We start from the raw sequence: 22,077 nt of genomic DNA on the forward strand, positions 1-22,077 counted from the left end.
TTATTAAAAATCGCTATTTCCGACTCGCAAAAGGCCTTCTTGGTACATCTGGCCCTTTGTGCCTAACTAGAAAGCAAGACCTGCATTTGATTGTGTGGCCAATCTAGTAATGCACTATGGCCAAAAAAACTAATAATAAAATGCATCATAGTGAAAAAATGTATATCGGAATGCTATCTCTGCCAAATTTAGTCAGATTTAATGTGACCTGGTGCCTTGAACAGGAAAATGTTAACCTATTAATAAGGTTATCTACTAACTATAGAATTCTGTCATATCAGTGCAAGAAACTGGGTTATTGGTTAAGAGAGGGTGGAGGCCCTGCTCACACAAAAACCACAATCCTTGTCAGGCTGAACCACAAAGGTCGCTAAAATAATTTGTGCTTAACCCACTGGTATCCTGGCACAAGGCAGTCAGGCTTAACTTAAAGGCAATGTCTGAAGAATTTATGAAGCACATAAAAAGCAATAAAGTAAAAACAAAACACAAGAAAAATCCAAAACCAATTTAGAACAATACATTTTCATAAATAAAATGATACCAGAATGATAAAAATCGCCTCAGTAGAAACAGAAATATTCAGTTTTAAAGATTCTAGTGAAAATAGCACCCAAAAGCACAACAAGCCGGTGGGGGTCATCTTAGCATACTAAACCAGGGGAAAGTCACAAGTTCAGGCCAACCGCAATAGAGTCTGGACTGGTTACAGTAACCAGGTTAGTCCCATTGAAAAGATGCCTTCTAAGCCTGATGTGAAGAGTTCCGTACGTGTTGGAGGAGGCCGCAAGGAGCGGGGAAAGCTTTGTGGATGGATGCTGCTGCACCATGAAGAGGAGGCTGTGCGTCAGGCACTGTCATTGCTGTACCCCGAAGAGCCAGTTGTGGGTCATGGACACTGCATATTTTGCATTGCCAGTTCTCGTTGATGATCGGTGTAGCGCGAAGAGCAGGTTTTACATAGCTTCATGTTTGCAGTCATTGTGGGTGGCAGAATCACCACGAAAAGAGGCTTGTTCGCGGTCACAAAGAGCTCAAACTTCAGGATTTCACCTTTTCTTCATTGGAGGAGCTCCAACAGATGCCCAGCAAGGGTCCAGGAGCTGGGGAGCCGCTCTTAGGGATCAGGAACTCACTCCAACCGAGGCCAGCAAGGCTCAGGTAGGTTACAGCTGCAGGTCCAGGCAGGTCCAGTGCTGCAGGTCAGCTCAGCAGTTGCATTGAGGCCTATTGAGTTAGTTATGTCCCTCTAGCTTCCACAGGAGGTCAGCCAACTGACCCTTGGAGTCACTCAGGTTAGCCTGCGATGAAGGTAAGCAGGGCCAGTCTTCCTTTTCAGACACCAAGGCAGAACTCAAGCAACAGGGCACTCCCTCTTCGTATATATACACAAGTTCAAGAGTGTTCTGATAAGTGGCTCTGGAGGTCTAGTATTTATACCTGGTGCAAGCCTTTTCTGTTGAGGAACTCCCTGTCCTATCCCACCATCAGCTTCTGGAACATTTTCCACTTCCCTGTCAAGGCTTCAAACTGTCTGGGTTGACAAAAAGCAGGGCAGTCCTGGTGTCAGATTCCTTTATGTGTGCAGGAGGCAAAGCCCTCTGAAATTTAAGTGGGACTGGGTACAGTTTCTCCCAGTCATCCTGGCAGGATGGCCCATGCTTTCCACACCTAGGCCCCCTTTGTGTTACTATCTGGAAGCAATACACAAACTCCAACAGCAGAACCATTCACGGTTACATGACCCAGGACAGTGGCAGAAGGCACAAATGGGTAGGATAAGAAAATGCCATCTTTCTAAAAGTGGCATTTTCAAGATTGGGACTTAAAATCTGACTTCACCATTAAAGATGATTTCAAATTACAGTTCATTTGAGTGTAAAAGGCATATCTCTATGTGCTCTAAGTCCACAGTTATCACTTATTAAATGTAATAAGGTCACCCATTGTTAGACAATGGGAGAGATAGGCTCTATAACACTACATATAACATTTAAGTAAACATGTCCTACATTTAAATATAATAATGCACCATACCTTATGAGCCTTAGGGTCTACCTTCGGATTACCTGTATCAAAAAGGAAGGTTTACTTTGCCAAGTTGAAACAGCAGTTTACAACTGCACTATAGGTTGCAGTGGGAGATCTATGGCATGTTTGAAAGGGCTAGTTTAGCACAATGAGTGTGGCAGGCCTGATGATAGCATTTTATCTACAGGCCCTGGGTACATGTAGTATTATTTTGCAAGAGACTTACAAATAAATTAAATGTGGCAATCAGGTGTGACCAAGTTTACCATGTTTGAAAGAGAGGGCACAAGCACTTTAGTACTTGTTAGCAGAAGTGAAGTGCACAAAGTCCTAATGCGCACAAAAACAAATTCAGCAAAACAGGAGGAATGAAGGCAAAAGGGTTGGAGGAATACCATACCAAGGACGTCAGGTCTAACAAACAATAGCAGCAAAACAATTAATAATATCATGAATAAAAGAAATACAATGTTCAAACACCAAAATCCATTGATAATGCTCAGGGATTAATTCAGAATTCAAGAACTTGTTATTCATTCTCATAGACTGAAGGCTATATATGTTGTTTTAAACATTTGTAAAGGTGCATAGAACTGTAGCTGATGAAGAAAGAATTCAAGTCTTTCTTCACTTTTTGCAATGTGGAATCTGAATATGAGGTAGGCTGGGCAATCTCTGTATCTTTGAGTGATAAAGGCCTTTTGGTTGAAACATGTTAATGTACCACAAAAAATTAATTTTCCAGGATCAAAGGAGTGTGCACAGTCCTTGTAGTGATATGTGACGTTTGGTGAAATACCGAGGAGGAAAGAAGGGAAGTTATACCTAGAAAGGCAGTTATACCTAGGACTGTGTTTCCATAGGCAATGTATTTTTTGTGTTACTAATAACTTTGCCACTGTTTTAGGAATCACCACAAAACTTTACAAAAAAGTGCTACTCTTTGACTAGTTTGTGCATGGAAAGTTTTGGGATGATCTGTCAAGTGGGAGGGTCCCAACATGCAGTTCTCCTATTCATTTTCCCATAGGAACTTTCGACACAACTACAGCCTAAACCTCTGAACGGATTTACAACAAATTTGGCAGAAGACTAGACCAGGTCCAGAAAGAGTGCTTTTTGTAATTTTGGGTAAATCTGTTCAGCCATTTTTCAGCTATTAATGCTCAAAAACTTTGTATATCTAGGGATACAGAGCCTTAATGCATCCCAACAGATCTCAAGCTGAGATCTGATAGGCCTCAACCAGGAAGTAATGGCAGCCATCTTAGGACTCAGGACTCTGCCCTGAGTCCTAAGAGGGCAAGGTAGGAATACACTAACCCCCTAACCCCCTTGGCCTAGTGTTGGGGTCCCAGAGGGACCAAGCCTGAGGCCAAAAACATTCTTTAAAAACATTTTGCTGCAAATTTGTGAGGATCTGCAAATCCAAGGCAAAATAAAAAAAATAAAAAAATAAAACAAGCCCGGGCTCCCGTAAAAGCCCTGGGACAGGCCAGAGTCCACCCTGCCCCAGGGCACATGACCCCAGCACTCCCCGGGCTGATTTTGGCCCCAGAGACTACATCCCTCTGGGTCCACTGCATTTTTCAAGGAGAGGGTGGGTATGCAGCCCCTCCCCCCCATTCCCCAGCAGCTTTTGGACCCCAACTCCCTGGGCCTGGTGTATTTCTTAAGGGCACGGGGTCCACATGGTCCCCCTCCCTAAGCCTCTAAAGGACCTGGGGAAGCCACCGGCCACCCTCCCTGAGCCATTATTGGTCCCCAGAGACCTAATCCCCCTGGGCTGGCTCAGTAGCTATGTCCCAGGGAGCCCACCCGCAGGACATAGCAGTTTCCCTGCCCAAGGCAGCATGGGCAGGGAAGTTTATGATTGCTCTTGCTTGGCAGGAACATTTACAAAACATCTGCCAAGGGCGAGCAAATACAAAGTCTGCTCCCAGTGAATGGGTGCTTAAAAATGCTCCTGCCCCCTGGAAGCAGATTTGTGATCCTTTTCCCTGGTTACACTGAAGTGGGGAAGGAAACAGATCAAAAGATTGCTCCTGCCCAGATGGAGCAATGTTAGTAGCTGTCTCCCATGGCTGGGATCAATTTAGGCTCCCACTGCATGCAGGGAGCCGGCTGGGGCAGCAGGGGACACAGGGACGCCCCGTGGCCCCAACAAGTCTATTGTAGGTGTCCTGGGAAGGCATCAGGGCACTCATCTTTCACAGTGGTAGGCCTTGGGGATGGGGAAAAATGCACTGGGCCCCCGCGATGGGGTAGCAGGGGCCAAAATCAGCCCTGGGATGAGGAAAGTGTGGCACCCTCCACTTGATGTTAATGAGTGGCCCTGGGGAATGGGGTCTCCAGGACCTATCAAGGCTCAGGGAAAGGACCCGTCTCTTTCATTTAGAAAATGGCCCTGAGAGATGGGGTCCTCAGTGGCTTACAAGGCTTGTGGAGGGAGGCCATGCAGCTCCTCTGCCCTTTAAAGTATATATAGCCCTCATGGATGGGGTCCCCAGGGCCATAATAGGCTTGGAGAGGGGGGCCACATGGCCCCCTTCTCTATAAAAAAGAAGGCCCTGGGGTTGGGGTCCCCAAGGCCAAGCCCTGTGGCCACCCCACTGCCACCGACGTGTGGAGTTGGCTGCCTTTGGGGGTTGGCTGCACGCGGGGGTTGGCAGCAGGGCCTGGCCACAGCAGCTGTGACCCCTGGCTTGCCACTTGTGACCCCTGACACTGGATTTGCAACCCATCACCTCAGATGTGGCCAAATCACTGCCAGGAACACAGAGACAGCTCACCCTTTTCAAATGTCCTTGTTATTGGTAATTTTTCTATCACATTGATAGTGAATAATGTATTATTCACTATCAATGTGATAGAAAATCGAGTATAATTAGCTGGAATATGACCCTTCCTGGTAGCGGAGGTAAGTAAAAAATTGTTTCAACTGTATGTTGTGTGCATGCATGCAGGTGAGTGTGTTTATGTGAGAAAGAGCATGTGTATTTGTGATTGTGTATGTTTAAATATGTGTGTATGAATCTAAGGGTCAAATGTCATATGATGTCACTTCCTCTACCCCTGGCCTTTAGGTGAATTGACGTTCATGACTAAAATTAGTTAAAGTGATACACATATCCATAAGTACAGCATCCCCATTCCACATCTGTTTACTCCCCCTAACCATCTTCTCAGCCAGTTAGCAGATCCCTAATTTTTAAATAGTGTCATTTTGGAAGGCAAGCCAAGGGGTGTATTTCCAAATTTTCACACAATATATTTGGGTCAGATTTACAAACATTTTGTGTACGGTACGTGTTACTTTTTAAACAAGTGACATGACACGAAATCCAGGTCAGTACTTAGAAATGAACGCAAATTGCGGTTTGCATCGGTTTGTAAACAACAGTAATACAATGCAGGGCAATGCACTGTTAAGGAGGTTTTCCATGGTGGTGTATGGGGGTTCTGATGCATCCACTCGTATTTTGATGCAAACCCATAGCTACAAAGTCTGGTAGACAAGGATTTGTATCAAGCTCCTGTGTTTTTCTGAGCCTGGATTAATGAGGAAAAATATTTTTTATTTTGGGTCGTTTTTCAAGTTCAGCTACTGACAAAGGCTTCTTTACAGGCTAAAGGCTGTGAGTAGTAGAGCCTTGTTCACTTAATGGGGCTTGGGAGTCTGAAGGAAGTGGGCTCTCTATAAAAAATGGTGTATAAGACAAAGGCTGTGCATAGTAGGAGCTTGACCATTCTTGTCTCATTGATTGCACACATGAGGTCAGCTTCCACAAAGGAATCGGTACAGGTACAGGGTGCAGTCTATGCATACTTGGTGCCTGAGCATCTAATGGGGCTTGAGTCTCTAGACCTGTGTATGGAGCAAACGCTGTGTGTGGTAGGGGCTTGGCCACCTAACTGGCTTGAGTGTCTGGAGGGATGGGCCTCCCATAAAAAGCTGTGTACAAGATGAAGGCTGTGTGTAGGACATGCAGGGGCTTGTGGCCAGGAGCTGCGCCCAACCCTCTATGGACGCCCAAGCTGTACACAGCCTTCGGCCATATGTGGTGGGGGTTTGGCTGCAGAGTGTCACCTGTGGAAACGCCCTGCTTCTAACCGCCCACAGTCACCTTTGGCAATGCACTGCGCAGATTTGGCTACAAGCCCATCCCCTAACCCACAATTATATTTATTATTTTTTTCCTAATATGGCAGTAGTCTATCCAGGGAAAGAGATCAGAGAGCAACACACCCTACATTCCTCTGTTCATTAGGGGTCTGGCTTACCCGTGGTGTCGCCTGAAGATAAGGAGATGATGGGAGAGAGTAGTTGAAAAAAAGGACCTGGTCCAGCTAGGAATCCAGGTGCTGTCGGATTAGTGGAAGCAGCCAGAAAAAAACAAGCTACGATGCCTCCTCTTTTGAGTCCAGGTGAGATGTTGAAGACTATGAGAGCAAACACGAGGTTATGAAGGTTATCCATGTTGTGTGTGGCAAGCTACCTTACGTGTGGAGAGATTAGCTAAATGGTGCTTCATAGAAGTGTGACCGCTTCATTCAAGTAAAGTAGGATTGAGGAGGGTAAGTTTATTTAAATTTTATACACTTTCAACATTTGTAAACTGAGAGATTCACTGACATTTTCTAAAATAGTCCGTTTAGTGATAACATTTGCTCAGTATCTTACATCAAGAATTTTACTGAAATTGTCTATTTCACGGAATAACACTGCATCAGCAACGGTAAAGAAAATCATAGATAACTAATTGTTTATATTTTTATAGTTTTCAATTTGGAGTACATTCACTGAGACTGAATGTTATCTATTTTTATGTTACTGTCCATATGCCAGTACTCATTCCTTATTTTTACGCGTCAATTTGTTTGTGTTTTTTTTAATGCAACCATGCAAAAACCTGTAACTAGGTGGCTGTAACAGTTCATAATAGCTACTTAAGCCTGTCCTAGATAAATGCTGTCTTAAGGATAATATAAGCAGTGTATTATGAAACAGATAACCTGCTAAAAGGGTTTTTTAAGGTCATTTGCACAACCGACCGTTCACACTTTAGGTACAAAAATTTATTTTACATTTCATTTTAATCAAATAGTTTTGCTTTGCTACATGAGCCGAACACACAGAGTGTAAAAGGTAGCCACGGTTTGCGACCAAGTAAACATTCATGCAATGTATGGCATTTCCTCTACTTACCCATGCACATAGTCTGGTCTTGGGATACTTTGAAACCATTGTGACATATACATTGGTAGCTTCCTTGTGTATCTACGCAAACCCCGTGACTGCAGACATTAGGAATTTCTTGACACTCGTTGCGATCTACGGAAAAAGGTGAACACATATGGCACACATCAGAAGTCTTTCTTAATGCAGCTTTTTCCACCTTCCAGTAACACTTCATGTCGGTGAAAGGAGAGGAATTCTCATTTAAAACAACTAAGTACAAAAGCGTATTATCGGTTTTGCCCTTTACCAGAAACGCCACTTTAATTACTCATTGAGTACAGTGTATCAATAAGCTGCCAATTTTCATGAAGAAATGTTTAAAAAACATTACTGATTAATTCAGAAAAACGTCTAAAGGGACCTGGTATGACTGTAAATTATCCATTCAACTCCGATTCAGCAGTTTCTTCCCTGCCTCCAACAGCCATGACAAGCTTCCAGTTTTACTTACATATCTATTCTTTACTCAGTGATTAAACAAGTGCTAGAGACTATTACTAGGGTAGCAAAGTATCTCAAGTCCTTGAGCAAAGATAGGAAATAAGACAGTTACACCACAGGAAATAATCAGGACACCAATGTATAAAACTAGAGTACATTTTAATGAATTTTTATAGGCCTTGATGAGCAAAATCCCCTGGAGGTTTCCAGAGATACAGATTTGAGAAGTCATTATCACTTTTAAATGCAACTCCTAACAAGCACTGGTCAACAAAAAGTTTGTAAACTTTTGAAAAGTTTGAAAGAGTTTGCCTGGCTTGGGTGACCAATCTGGCAGGATGGAGGTCTACTGGGTCAGAAAGGATACTTTGGACACTTAACCTAGCCACCAGAGCAGTTTTAAGGGAAGCTCCAAGGACGACCGCCATACACTTCAATAGGCTGGCCCTGATGCTGGGGATGTAGGCAAAAAGATGCTCAGCTCAAGGATGCTCTGGTTCAGGTAGTGTTGACAGAGAAGCCTTTGTGGTTATTTTTTGGCCCAGGGGTGAAGTGGGACCACTTTAACCACAGTGGTTGGGGTGCCTCTCAGTCCTCTAGTTGCAATAGCTGGCCAGCCAATGCTGGACTACTGATCTCCTTGCACCACGGTTGGAGTGAAATCCTTAAGTGGGGGATAGTGTCCTTTGTGAATGATGAATTCGGACTCTGACAGCACTCCCAAGTCCAGCAGACATGGATGCAACTTTTGACGTATTTGTCCTTTGAGGCACTTGATGACTGACACTGGCAAAATGTCTGTGGTGGCTACCAACTTGTCAATTTGAGCTTTTTCAGCTCTTTTGTTTCTGGAGCTGGTTCCAAGGGATCAGCCAATGGGTCCTTGGAGTCAGTGCCTTGATCTGGGCCAGGATTCAACTTTTCCCTTAGACAGGAGCCACAGACACAGTTCAAACTTCACTAACCCAAAGTGTAGCAGGTGCAGTCCTGGCGGTACAACCTCTCTTCGTGAGGGGTCAAGGGCAACTTGGCAGCCCTTCTACTGTCATTTCTTCAAATCCAACGTGATCTGAGGGGCAGGGTATCAAGGGTGCTATATTTATTCCAGGAAAGTACCCTGTGGGGAACATGCAGTCATTAGCCAATGGGCTACTAGGTTTCCTCCCTTCTGGTGATATCTTTCCTGCAATGTGTGTCATTTGGCTATCCCATAGTGCACAATTCCAGCCAGTCTCAAGACGTCAGAACCCCTCTTCGGTCGTCAGGAGCATAGTAGCCCTTGTGAAAATGGTGTGGGCACTGGGTTTCCCTCTCTGTCCCTGTCTCCAATTTGTCTAAATGAACAAAAGGCAGCCTGCCTGAGTGTGTTATCATTTGCCAAAAAAAGGCTAACACCCCGAGTGGCCATCCTAGGAGAAGAAGTCACACCGCAGTCTGTGGCAGCTGCCTTTGTTCTTAAGCCTGGGAGTCATTCACATATTTTCCCAGGTGGACAGAAAGCTGTGTGTGCCAGAGTCCACGTGAGGCTACTGGAGCAGCTGGGGTGCACATTGGCAACCTTCTAAAAGTTGCAGAATGTTAATTGTGACATTAAATTCGACCTGGGCATCAGATCAGATTCAAGTCCATTAATAAATTTATACCTTACAGTACCAAGTTAGGTAGTCCCGCTCAGGAGTTACCAAGGCTGGGGTGACAGCTGGTAACTCTGTGTTAGCCGATGAAGTTACTAACTTTTTCCCAGCAAAACAACAATTTAGAAGTGTTTCTGTTAAGACATATGGAAAATATATGTTTTACTTAGCAATATATTGTTCCCTCCCCTAGGGCTCCATATGGCTTTGTTAGGGGAGACTTCCAGTCTGCAGTGGCAGGCTGGGAGCTATTTTGCCCTTTGTCACATTCAAGTTGGCACAAACAGTGCTGCAACCCTGGGTGGGCACTCTGTCTTACATACACTGGGTACCCTGGGTACCAGGGACTTATAAGTAAGTCAGTACTTGCCAATTGGGTATAGCCAATTCAACATCTATTTTGTAAGGGCTTAGAACACTGACCCTGAGGTCTGGTTACCACCATCATTCCAAAAATGTGTGGATTAACATGCAAAAAGAGGCATTGTCTCACACCTACCATGCTTACCTTAGGTAGGTGCAAGAAACAACGTACTCCTGAGAATGTGATGAGGAGAAAGCCAATGTTGCAGGCAGGCTGGGAGTACACACAGCAGGTTGGGGGGGTTACATCGTTCTGGTTTCTGCCCATCAAATGTAACGGTTTGATTTCATACTATCAATTCAATATGCTGCTTGACAATGCTGACTAGCAATTGCTTGGTGTCATGGTGCTGTTTGCTTACCTCGGACCAGTCACCATCTGGCTTTTTTGGCAGTCTGTTGACCACATGATTTTGTTGCAGTCTCAGAACTCTTCTGTATTGAGGCCTGGCACTTCCTGTTTTCTTCTACAGTTTTTCTATTCTAGGACACAATACCTTTGCCTCGGTCTCCACAGTCTTCTGCTGCTTTAAGGCCGGTGACTTCCTCAAAGCCTCCTGCTGAATTCTTCCTTTTACATTTCCAGACTGACCTTTGCCATACTATCATGTATGTGAGGGTCTTACCCAGGCTTAGAGCAGGGGGTTGTGTAAGTGGCATTCCAACAGGCACAGATACAACTCTGGCCTTCATTAGAGGTGTGTCCAGAATATAGCCTGGGGAAAGTAACAGAGATCAAGCCAGACTGACTGATGGTATGGGGACACTAGAAGTGAGAGAAACTGTACCGTTAGTTGCTTTCAACAAGGGTAGTTTCCAACAAGGGAAGGGAAGTCAGTCCAGTCGTAGAAATATGACCACCAGTGTCATCTGAAATTAGAAAATGTCAATGCTAGAATGGGCTGAGAGTTGAGTATGGCCATCATCTCTGGCCAGGATGTAGAGTTGCAGGTGCTGCATTTCATGTTGTCATTGAGAGTATCTGCCCCTGCCAAACTTGGCCATAGGATGATTGTAGTCTTAGAAGACAGCTTGCAGGGCACCTGGAGTATATTGCAACACTGCCATGCAACCTGCATGCCATATTGGATGAGGCATGAGTGTTACAGGATGCTTTCAAAAGTGCAGCATGGCAAAAGGAATTTCATGACTAACAGCTTCACACGAAAAAGATTTCGTACATTTCTGTTATAAACATGAGAGGTAAGCAGGCATGGGTCACATGGCAACAGCAGCACATGAGACTTATGGGTCAGAAGTGACAAAAGAGAGAGGTGAGGGAACACGGGTGATAAGAGTTAACATGGAGCCCAGAGATGGGGAGGGACACATGAGAAAAAGAGCTAGAATGAAAGACTGAAAGGCATGTGCAGGAGCAATGGGGAGACAGAGGATATGGTGCTGTATGCTGTTGTAGACACCTTGCTATATATTTGCAATAATGGTCACCAACCTTTCTTCCGGCAGGTCAGTTGAATTTGTAATCTGGGTCTGTCACCCAATTGTCATATTTATCCTTGTGATTTTCTCTTCCATGCATTTATCTTTATCTTGTGTTTTTTTTTTTTTTTTTAAAGGTGTGCAGCATCACTACCATTTCAGTAAGCTGCTACCACATTAGCTGTATTTCAGCAGCACAAAGGTTGTCACATGAGTAATACTATTTAACTCACAATTATGAGCCACTGCAAAATGAATTACAATAATGCCCCTATTACTTATGAGTAATCTTCATTACTTCTGGTCCTATTGTCCTTGTCCTATTCATTACTAGTGAGATAAACCTATGTCACTGACAGAAAAAAGAACAAGGAATGCTGGAACCCTTCCTTCCCTCTGACCGTGAGGTGTCCCATGAGGTGTACGTACCAAGCATTCCACCTGAACTACCAAACCCCACAATGAAGGACGGTGTCCAGGACGGAGGTAGGGGTGTAATGCATGAGACAAGGGCAACAGTACCAGGAGTAATGAAGATTACTGGTAGGTAATAACAACGGCCCTGACAGCGCTTGGATGCCTGGCTTCACCCTTGGTGTTGCCCAGGAGTGGGCGCTTCACAGGGAAAAGCCTGGAGGGGTTCCACAGCGGTATGCGCACAGCACGTTGAGACCCTAACGGGTGACTAGTTCGCTATACAAGTGCGAAGTTTACAGTTTACAGTTTTACAGTTTAATAGGGCATTGCCCTCAGGTCCCTCCTGCGCTCATCCCATTCATTACAAGAGGGAATGCCAAAGCCGAGAACCCGTCCTTCAGAGGAAAAAACAGCCCTAAGAAGGAAGTTGCCCCAAAACAAAAAAGCAGCACTTCAAGAAGCAACTCCAGACAGCCCAGAAAACCCGAGGAGGACACAGACCAGACAACTCCTCAGCCCAAAAACTGGACAGAACCCAAAAAATAGGCAGGAAAAGACAAGAGACAAACAGAAGCCCAAGCAGCGAGCAAACAGATGAGAGGGAATCAACCCCAAGGTGACCACCATGGCATCCCACCCATAGGAGGAAAACCAGACAAAAAAGCACAGCAGTCTCCCCAATCTTCGGAGCCCATGAGAAGGCAGAGAGCAAAACCCCTATAGGAGAGATTGCCGGATCAAAGGACCACAACCACACCAGAAAAAACAAACAAGAGCCACAACCCACCAGGATCACGGAACAATCCAAGTGGAACTAGAAAGTGGGACCCACACCGGAAGAAACCTCACCGGAGAACCCTGCAACAGGAACACCCCAAAGAACTGAGAAAACTTCAGCAGGGCATAGCCGGGACAAAGAAAAGGCACAAAAGAAACCTAACAGCGACAACCCAGTGAAATGGAGGAAACCCCAAAAAGCCACACCAGAAGCAAAATTCCAAGAAGATACCAAGGCTGCAGAAAGCCAAAGAAAGCAACAGGCCACAAACCTCCCCAAGCGACCCAGCAAACAAACCAAAGAACAGGGGAGAAACCACAAACCAGGCCTCAAACCGAATCACCACAACTGCAGGAGAGCAACCCCAGCCAGAGACAAGGGGGCACAGCAGGGAGGTGAAGCCAGCAGTGAGCCACCCCATGGATACCACCACGGCGACCAAGGAGGAGGCATACAGCAGACCCAAACCACCCATATACAAAGATGGGGCAGGTGAAACACCGGAACAAAAAACTGGAAACTCACACCTGAAAACCCCAAAACCCCAGAGCTGAAACAAGGGAAAACAAACAGAAGCAATGTGACCAATCTTCAACAGGGCAAACAACAACAACCTCCTGCCAAGAGAGAGAGATTGAGGGACCCCCCAAAGTCCCAGATCCAAGGATCCTAATAGGCCAGAATCAGACAGCGGCAGGCAAAATACATGAGAACAAAGCAGGAAAGCCCAAGGAGGCAAAGAGGCCAAAAGAGCATGAAAAAAACAGCCCAAGGAAGTCCATGCAGAGATACAGAGGGCACCGAGGGCGACCCCCAAAAATGGGAACCCCATGCAGAAAAAAGAAGGAGACTCAAAGGGCTGTGTGGAACAACAGTAGCCTACTGAATCTCCAAGGCAGGAAACCCACCCCTGCCCTCAAAAACAACCAACCCCAGGTAGGGGACCAGGAACAGAGGAGAAGCGGCTACCCAAACAGGGACAACAACAATACCCCTATCAAAACCAGCAAAGCCAGTGACCTGGAGGACCACCAAAACAAAACATAAGGCCACACTTGAAGCACAGAAATTAACCATGCAAGGAAGGCAGTCGAAAGACAGGAGGCACAACAGATTCCCCAACATGGGCACCAAACAGGACAGCACCTAGGCCCTAACAACAGAGAAGGGCATCAGGAAACAAAACTGAGAGGCAAGGCAACCCACATCACCACATATGTACAGAAAGTCACACAGAAGCCCATTCAGAACCCCTGCACCCAGCCAGGCTCCAGGATACAAGGCCCACGGAGGCCCAACCCAAAAAACAGGACGGCACCAAGAGCGCCTAAATAATCAATGCAGGTAAGCAACAAAATAGCACCCACCGGCACAGGACACCCACTCACAAGAGGGAGACCATGGACACAACCCCAAACCACAGGAGGGAGATTTGCAGCAGAACCAGATTCATGGAACCCAGAGGCATACTCCACCCCCCGCTGACCACCTGAAAAAAAACAGACAGTCACACTCAAAAGCTGACAGCCCTCACCTTCCAGTCATGGAAAAGCGACACCCCTGTGGCCAACCACACTCCCACCCGACCCCAGCACCCAAAAGCAGCTGCATCCCAGGAGGAACATGGCAGGGAACCCATCAGAAAAAGAGGGCCCAAGAAGAGGAAGCATGGTGCATAACCCAGCCAGCCAAACCCTAGGCCTCCATCTCAATAAAGTCAAGGATACATCCACAAACCCACCCCACTCCCCCACAGGCAGCTCGATCAACTGAGCAGCCATGGGAGAGTAACAGCCACACTGACTCAATAAAAAGAGGGAGCAATAGAGAAACAAACAAGAGGGAAGAGATCCAGGGAACAGTCCAAGGAAAGGGAGCCCCATGCTGCCACAAGGCTTGCAAGACTGGACCCACCCAGGCAGGCAGCACAGAAAGTGGCCAGGACACAGTGGGACACCCTGAAGGGGAAGGCACAAATGGCAAGCCTCCAAGACATACTAACATGACCAGCCTCAGCAGCCAGGAGGAGCCAACAGCAAAACCATGGCCGCCTGAAAGCCAAACCTGCAAATCCATGGCCCTACCCCACCCTAGAACTGTAAGGTTCTCCCCACAGGATCTCCCGAGGAGGCAAATGGGCCACATGAAACCCACACACAAAAGACAGGTACCACAAAAAAACAGGCAGAGACAATGGGTAAACACCAAACGCTCTTGACAAAGAAGGAACCTAGCTATTGCCAGGCCCCTCACACCACAGTCAGCTTAAGAGGCTGCAAAATGTCAGAAAGCATAAGTCTCAAAAGGCGCCCAGATGCAAAATGAGGAATATGAAATGCCAGAGAGTAGGCCTCTGCAACACAACAGGCCCATGTGCGCACCCCTGAGTTAACACTCCAGGCAGGACAGGAGCAAGCACACCCCCCCCCCCCCCCCCATGAGACCCTGAACTTGCTGAAGTAAGCAAGACCGGGTGCACACCTAGTACAGGAGGTGCCCTCAGGGACTCTGTCAAGACAGGATGGAACCAAGCTTCCACAACATACCCCCCAGGACAATATGCCTGCTATGGTGGGACTCAAACCTGCGCATGAGAGCCCTGTAAGCCCTCAGGCAGGATGGGACCTGGAAGGAGAAAGGGGGAACACAACCGCTCTGTCCCCAAATCCTGGACTACATACAGCAAAGGCACTCAGTCCACCCACCGCCAACGCTGCCATGCCCCTGAACACACAAAGAATGATATAACGCACTTCCAGCATGTCAAAGTGATGTCAAGTAACTGGTGTAACTATTACCGAATTCAATAACACTCAGTTTATCGACATCAGAAGGACAGACAGGTGAGTGTGGCCAGTCAGAACTCAAGCTCAAGACCTGTAGTACTCAGTGAATGTTAGCAACAAACTTCAAACTCACAGAGCCATGTTGCAGGCTACCTCACTCAACCAAACGGAAGTCAAACTCTGGCACCTCCATACCATGCCACACCCAGGAGAGCACGCAGCCATGAGGCTCGGCAGGGTCTGAATGGCCGCTGGGCAGGCCAGACTTTCCCGGCCTGTGGTGCTGAATCCTGAGTCATTGGTGTTCTGTGTGACTCCTGGGCTGCAGGCATGGCATGGACGGCTAAGCATGATGGATCCATGCACTGCCTCACTTTCGGGAGGGACAGGGCACCGCTGCACAGGTACAAGGCAGGTCAGTCCTGCATCAGATTGGCATTGAAGGTGTATCCCCTGCCAAAAAATGCAGTGCTCCATTGCTGGGATTTTACGGTGGAAACCTGAAATGGACTATTCAACTATGAATATTTTACCAGTACAAAATGTGAAACAAGTTTTTTCTATAGAAAGTCCATTTATATACATATATATCTCAGCAAATGAACATGTAGACATACAAACTTCTACTGATGCACATATTCCTATTCTACACATGACCTCATGAATTTCCTATGAGATACAGGCTGGTGTATCCTAGGTGTAAGCCAGTCATCATTTCTACACACATTTCTAGTGAATTCCAGGAAGCCTGAAATGTGTATACAGATGTGGGAATTACATTTTGCAACCAGACACACGTGCTTCTACATTTGTTTCTGAAAAAGGCCACTGTTTTACGAATTCGCTAATGTAAGGTGAATCAATATTAAAACCTTTGCTATAAGATCATATGAAATATATACCCGAAGTACGCAAAATTCATGTAGGCAAATAGCGACACCTGTTCGTGAATATGCTCTGAAAATGGATTATAATTCTCAATCTGTTTAGTGCTTAATGTTCAATCTTTGAATGTTCATAAATGAAATTTAGCGAGTGGAAAGTACATCTCAAAATGTTTTAACACACGGTCAAATAACCAAACCACCTAAATAATCTAAATAGCACTCAGCATTTTACATTAGGATTCACTAGTATATGGCAGTTGTGAAAACGGCAAACACGACAATTTCAGTCGAAATTCAGTAGTTAGCATTTAATATGACAGTTGTATTCCTTTTATATTGTTGTCACTCAGTTGAATATACAAGACAATAATTGATTAGTACCAGATAATTATTATTTATATAAGTAGAGAAGGAGAATCCACCGGTGGCTTGGACATCTCCAACAATACCTATAATATATCCTTATGTAAATTACGCATTCCCTTAGATACAAAATGAAAACAAAACTTTTGATACTTGAAGCCCTTGATGTCATATTTGATAACACACACACACACGCACGCACACGATGTTAACATTTTCTTGCATTTGCATTCAGCATTCATAACTAGCAGCACATCAACTTTGCGACAATGTGACAATCAATTGCATCTACTTCTGTTTATTGGTTTGCAGCATGAATCCAAGAAACTGACATTTTAAAGACCTATTGATTTACTGTAGTTTGACACAGCTTTATTATACAAGAACCTAGGCTCATATTTATGTTTATAGCGCCGCATTTACGTCGTTTTTTGACGCAAAATCGATGCAAATTCACAAAATACAATTGTTATTTGTAAGTCTGCGCTGCTCTTGCGCCCCCCAAAAAAGACGCAAATGCGGCGCTAAAAAAGTATAAATATGGGCCTTAGTTCTTATTTGACTATCTCATCCCAGCTGAGCTTGTGAGAAGGTGTGCCAAGGAATTCGGCCGCCCACATCAGCTGTTTCATGCAATAAATAGAGTTTAAAAACATTCACTTTCATGAACAAAGTTAAAAATATTTTAAAATATACATCAGCTTAAATCTACAAAAATTGCAAAGCGATATATTGCACAATCTCACAATGCCGCCGTCACATCTCTTGTGTGAAATAATGACCTACGAAACATAAGACAAGTTTCGTGAGACTATTTTGCCCGCTGAAATGTCCCAATTCTTACCTATACAGGCGCCATTGGGTGAGAGCTTGAAGCCTGAAGAACATTCACAGCGGTAACTCCCAGGACTGTTGATGCAGTCTGCATTTCGCTGACACAGATTGTCACCATTGCTGCACTCATCGATGTCTGAAAGGACCACAATTATGAGTTAATCAGGTGCATCTTGCGTCTCTCTACTCCAATATAAAACATTTACAAAAAAAGCGCTTGGAAATTTGGAAGAAAAACGGAAACAAACACAAACTGACAGTAAGATGGAGTTTGACATCTGCATATCATAAAAATATTTCGAAAAAACCTGTAAATTGTAAATTGCCTTCAGTGATTACACCATTTTTCTGAGCCAATTGTACTGTCAATCAAGATTTCATGCCTCATAGCAACATCATTGACATATTAACAATTCCTATATTGAAATGTGTGCAAGCCCTAAAGCAGGTCTCGGTGCATCATTAATAGCAAATATTTTGAAGATTGGTTGCAGGATAATTTAAGTAATATAATGCAAATTGGTGAACACTCCTTTGTAGATATTGGCCAGGAATGGAACACCCTGGTCCTCAAATAACGCTGTGATTGTGACTCATACTTTAAAATATAAAGGTGGTATTTACAATATTTTTTCAAGTGATCGTTAAAAATGGTGGGTAATTTAACAGGACTAGATTATTTGGAGATTAAGATGCCACTGTTACTTCTGTTGGTGTGGGCGAAGTTTAACTGAGCAAAACAAACGTTTCAATGACATACGTAGAGAACAGATCACTATTTTGAAGCATCACACAGGAGAAGTACCATATAATCGATAGCAGCTTGCACCAGAATTCACATTTTTATTGGTGAGACTGCACTGCTGAATGTTAAGGCAATGTCATTAACTTGATTATGTTTTTGTACGTATGGATAGTGGGATGCAAAAGCTGGATTGCTATAATATAGAAACGCAATTCTCATGTATTTCATAGTAAACCTTTGATATGTCGATTGGAAGATATATTTTCAATCGCAGGAGTTTATTTGATTTCACAGATGGAATGTAAGGCATAGAGATATATAAGTTACGCTTATGTTTCATCTTCGATGCTTGTTCCAGGAAGATATTGACTGGTAATAGACTTAAAAAGTACACGTGTGTGTAATGGACATTGTCTGATATATACATGGAGTTACAATCGCTATAATCTTCCTTGACAATGAAGGTCTTAACACCTCAACACCATGGTGCAAAACCATCATAAAACCATACTACATGATTACTAGGTTAGACTATCTTCTACAGATCACCTGCACCCATCAGTGGCCTCTCGGTGCTTTATAATGGAATACTACATGAAGTAGTTTAATATGCAATGTAAAGATCTTTAAAGATTTTTCCTAAAAAGCAAGAGTGGGGGTTACAGAATATAGAGCCAAAGTAAGCTCATTCCAGACTCAGGCAGTTAGAACAGGGAAAGAACAGGATCTCGTTATTTTCCTGCTAAATGAAAGGGATCCATCCTCATCTTCTAATTGAAGCAGAGAGCACACGAGAGCCAGTAGAGAAGAAGGGCCATATTTCTCAAACTTTCATACAGCACAGCAAGCCACCTTGTGCGTAATTACGAACCATAGGAATCAATGGAGGATAACCTTTTAAAATGTATATAAAATCACACAGTAGGTTCACCAAGTTCTTCTTTTGCAGGTTGGTTGAGGCTGTCGGTGGGCATACTGTGCCAGCTACAGAAGTTTGGGCGGCTCCCGGTTCCGGGGGAGCAGCTGGAAAAGGTCTCTAGAGATGGTGCAGGGCCACTGCTGCGGACCACTTACAAAAGCACTGCACAAGTGAGTTTAAAGGTGAATCCTGGGAGTCCCTTTGGAGTGTTGAGGTCACAAGGGGTGGGGGACCCTTAGAGTACAGCTGGATCTTCGGTGCAAAGCACAGGGTGGGTGGGTGCAGAGCACGTTGGTGATCCAAGAGCCATGCACAAGGATGTCTTCAGAAGGAGGTAGGTTGGTTCAAGGGTCGTTTCCTGCACAACCGGGGCACTCTGGTGGGAAGTCTGGGTTGTTTCTGAAGTCTCTCTAATGGGGCTTTATTCTGGTCCTTTCACAGTCCTGGGTGGGCTGCTTTTTGGGCTGTACGAAGTCAGAAGACCAATACCGAGGGTATTGGTGTGGTTCAGCCGCTGGAGGGCACAGTGCCACCAAACTTAGCACACTTGCAAAGTTTGTCCTTGCAGTCTGTGGGGTGAAGTTTGGTTTGGCTGTGGCATCTGGTTCTGGAGTTAATGGCCGGTCCGTGAAGTGGACCTCACTGGCTTGCAATTTGCAAAGCCTAGAGGTCCCCTGGGGTTCATTATATATTTTCTAGTTGTCCAGAAGCTCCTCAGCAGTGATTGTTTGGTCCTGGGTGCGGCAGGCAGGGTTTGGTGCCTTATCGTGGTGCAGCAGGTCCACAGTTCTCATGCCTTGGATCTTCTGGTGCTGGTCTTCTTCTGTCTATCAAATCTGAGTTCTTGGTCTGGAGATGGCCACTATATGCTGTATTTAGTTGGCATTTTAGGGGGATCCTAGTAGTCAATGGGCCATCTACCATAGGGTGGCTACACCTACTAAGTGACCACATACGGTGAGCAGAGATCACTTCCTTACAGCAGATTGGCTATTTTCCTTTCATCCAAGATGGAGGAAAATTATAGAAGAGGTCACCTCAAATTCAACACCTTGGAGGTGGTGCATGCTAGGTGGGGCCACTCCCCCTGTCCTTTGTTTACTTTCCCTCTGTTGCTCCTACCAAAAGTGGGGGGTTTACAATTGGGGAGCCATCTGCTGCTAGCAGCAGGCCTGGGGGTCAATTTTCCAGGGTGGTAAGCCGTTTGAGGCTCACCGGCAGGAAGGTGCACATTCCTGAGGGAGGGAGAGTTGGCACCTCCACCCAGGAAGGGCTTTGGTCTAAATCCTAGAGGGCAGAGGCCCTCACCCCAGGGATGCAGACTTGTGTCTAGAGGTGCCAGGCTGGATGTGACTGGTCAGCAACCATGCCAGGGTAGTTAGCTCTTGCAGGGGGCACCTCTACAGTGACCCTTGGGTACATTTTATAATAAATCCAACACTGGTTTGGATTTATTATTCTGAGTCCTTTGATACCAAACAACCAAGGGTTCAGAGTGGCCCTCATGTAGCTGTGAAACTCGTACTGACCAGTGTCCAGCACATGTATTTAAAATTGCTGCTCTGTCTGGGCATATTGCTCATGCATCTATGCCCTCACATACAGTATACTGCGCCCTGCCTTAGGGCTAGAAGGCCTGCCACACGGGTGACTTACCTATATTGCATGCAGTGTGTAGTGGACAGGGCACACAGGCCATGTCGAGTTTGCATTTTAGGTTTGGATCAGGACACTCAGTTTGCAATGGCAGTGCTGGGTGCTCCTGAATGCATGTCCCTAGAGAGTGGCACAATCCGTCCTGCTGCCCTCAGGGGCCTACCCTTAGTACCTCCTGCGATGGGTACCTAAGTATATTTTACTGGGGACTAATGGTGGCAGCTAAAGGTGTCTCCAGTTGTGCCAATGCATCACTCCAGTTTTGGGGAAAGAGATCTGGCAGGGGCCCTGGGCACTTACACTTTCTAGGCTACATTATTTACCAGGCAAAAAGTGGGGGCTAACCTTGTCAAAAAGAGGTCTTTTCTCACTAGGATAATAGCGCCAGAATTGTTGACGCTATTGTGGAGCTTTGCTGCACTAGCATCAAAAATGGTGACGCTAGTGCAGCAAAGCATCGGGAATCCCATGATTAAAATGGGAGCTTCATTTTAATGCGTTAAAAATTAAGGAAAAATTGGCGCAGTGAAATTTCACTGCGCAATTTTTTTGGGCCTCCCTGTGTCAGAACGCCCCCCTTGCGTATATCATGCCTGGTACAAGCATAATGTGGCATAAAAGTTTAGACACTTTGTAAATATGGCACAGGAGAAAGACCTCCTTAACGCCGGCTTAGCGTAAAATAAAATTATGCTAGGACAGCGCAAGGTGGCATTAGGGGCTTGTAAATATGCCCCTAAATGCTACTAGTGGGACTGTAGCACTGGTTGTGCCATCCACTTAGACAGCCCTGCAAACATATCTCAGACCTGCCACTACAGAGCCTTTGTATGGAGTCTCACTGCCACCCCGACTTGGTATTAAAACCTCTTGACATGCCTTAAACTCCCCTTTTCTTGCACATAAGTCAACCGTAAAGTAGGCCCTAGGTGGCCCACAGGGCAGGGTGCCATGTAAGTAAAAGGCAGGACATGTGCTTTTAAGTCTTTCTTGTCCTGGTAATGAAAAACTACCAAAGTTGTTTTTCAATATTGTGAGGCCTGCCCCTCTCGTAGACCAGCATTAGGAATTACTCATAATACTACTTAAGCTGTAATTCCTGATCTGAGAGAAGTAGCTGCAACATTTTTAGTATCATTGAAATAGTCATGCTAAATCCACTTTATTGGTAAAGTCGGATTTACTATTACTATTTTAGAAAGGCCACTTTTAGAAAGTGGATATTTCTTTGCTCTCTCTGACCTGTATGTCTACAGCCTATCTCCAATACAGTCTGACTTGGGCTGAGTGACAGTTACACTTGTTCATTCCATCCAGACACCCACAACACTGGATACTTAACTGCATCTGCATTCATCTTCCTACTGATGGGTCTTCTTCGGGCGGAGTTGGGAAGGGCTCACACTTACACTTCAAAGGGTAGTGACCAGAGTCCACACAATGGGGCTGAATACCTCCCACTGATAGTCTGGAGCCAGGGCTAAGCTGACATGGGGACCTGTGCACGTCACAGAAACCGTTTGAAGTCACCTCCACATCAA

At 45.3% G+C, this 22,077-nt stretch overlaps 1 protein-coding gene across 1 annotated transcript in view; it reads right to left on the bottom strand.

The window, feature by feature from the left end:
- Positions 1-22,077, bottom strand: part of FBN2 (fibrillin 2) — a 1,006,102-nt gene that overhangs the window by 100,411 nt on the left and 883,614 nt on the right. Inside the window, exons 44-45 of the mRNA XM_069227289.1 lie at positions 17,227-17,352; positions 7,241-7,366 (exon numbers count right to left, since the gene is read on the bottom strand). Of these exons, the coding sequence (XP_069083390.1) occupies positions 7,241-7,366; positions 17,227-17,352 (252 nt within the window). The remainder of the gene's footprint in view (positions 1-7,240; positions 7,367-17,226; positions 17,353-22,077) is intronic.

Source organism: Pleurodeles waltl, chromosome 1_1 (genome assembly GCF_031143425.1).
Source record: "Pleurodeles waltl isolate 20211129_DDA chromosome 1_1, aPleWal1.hap1.20221129, whole genome shotgun sequence".
In the NCBI taxonomy this organism is placed as follows: Eukaryota; Metazoa; Chordata; class Amphibia; order Caudata; family Salamandridae; genus Pleurodeles; species Pleurodeles waltl.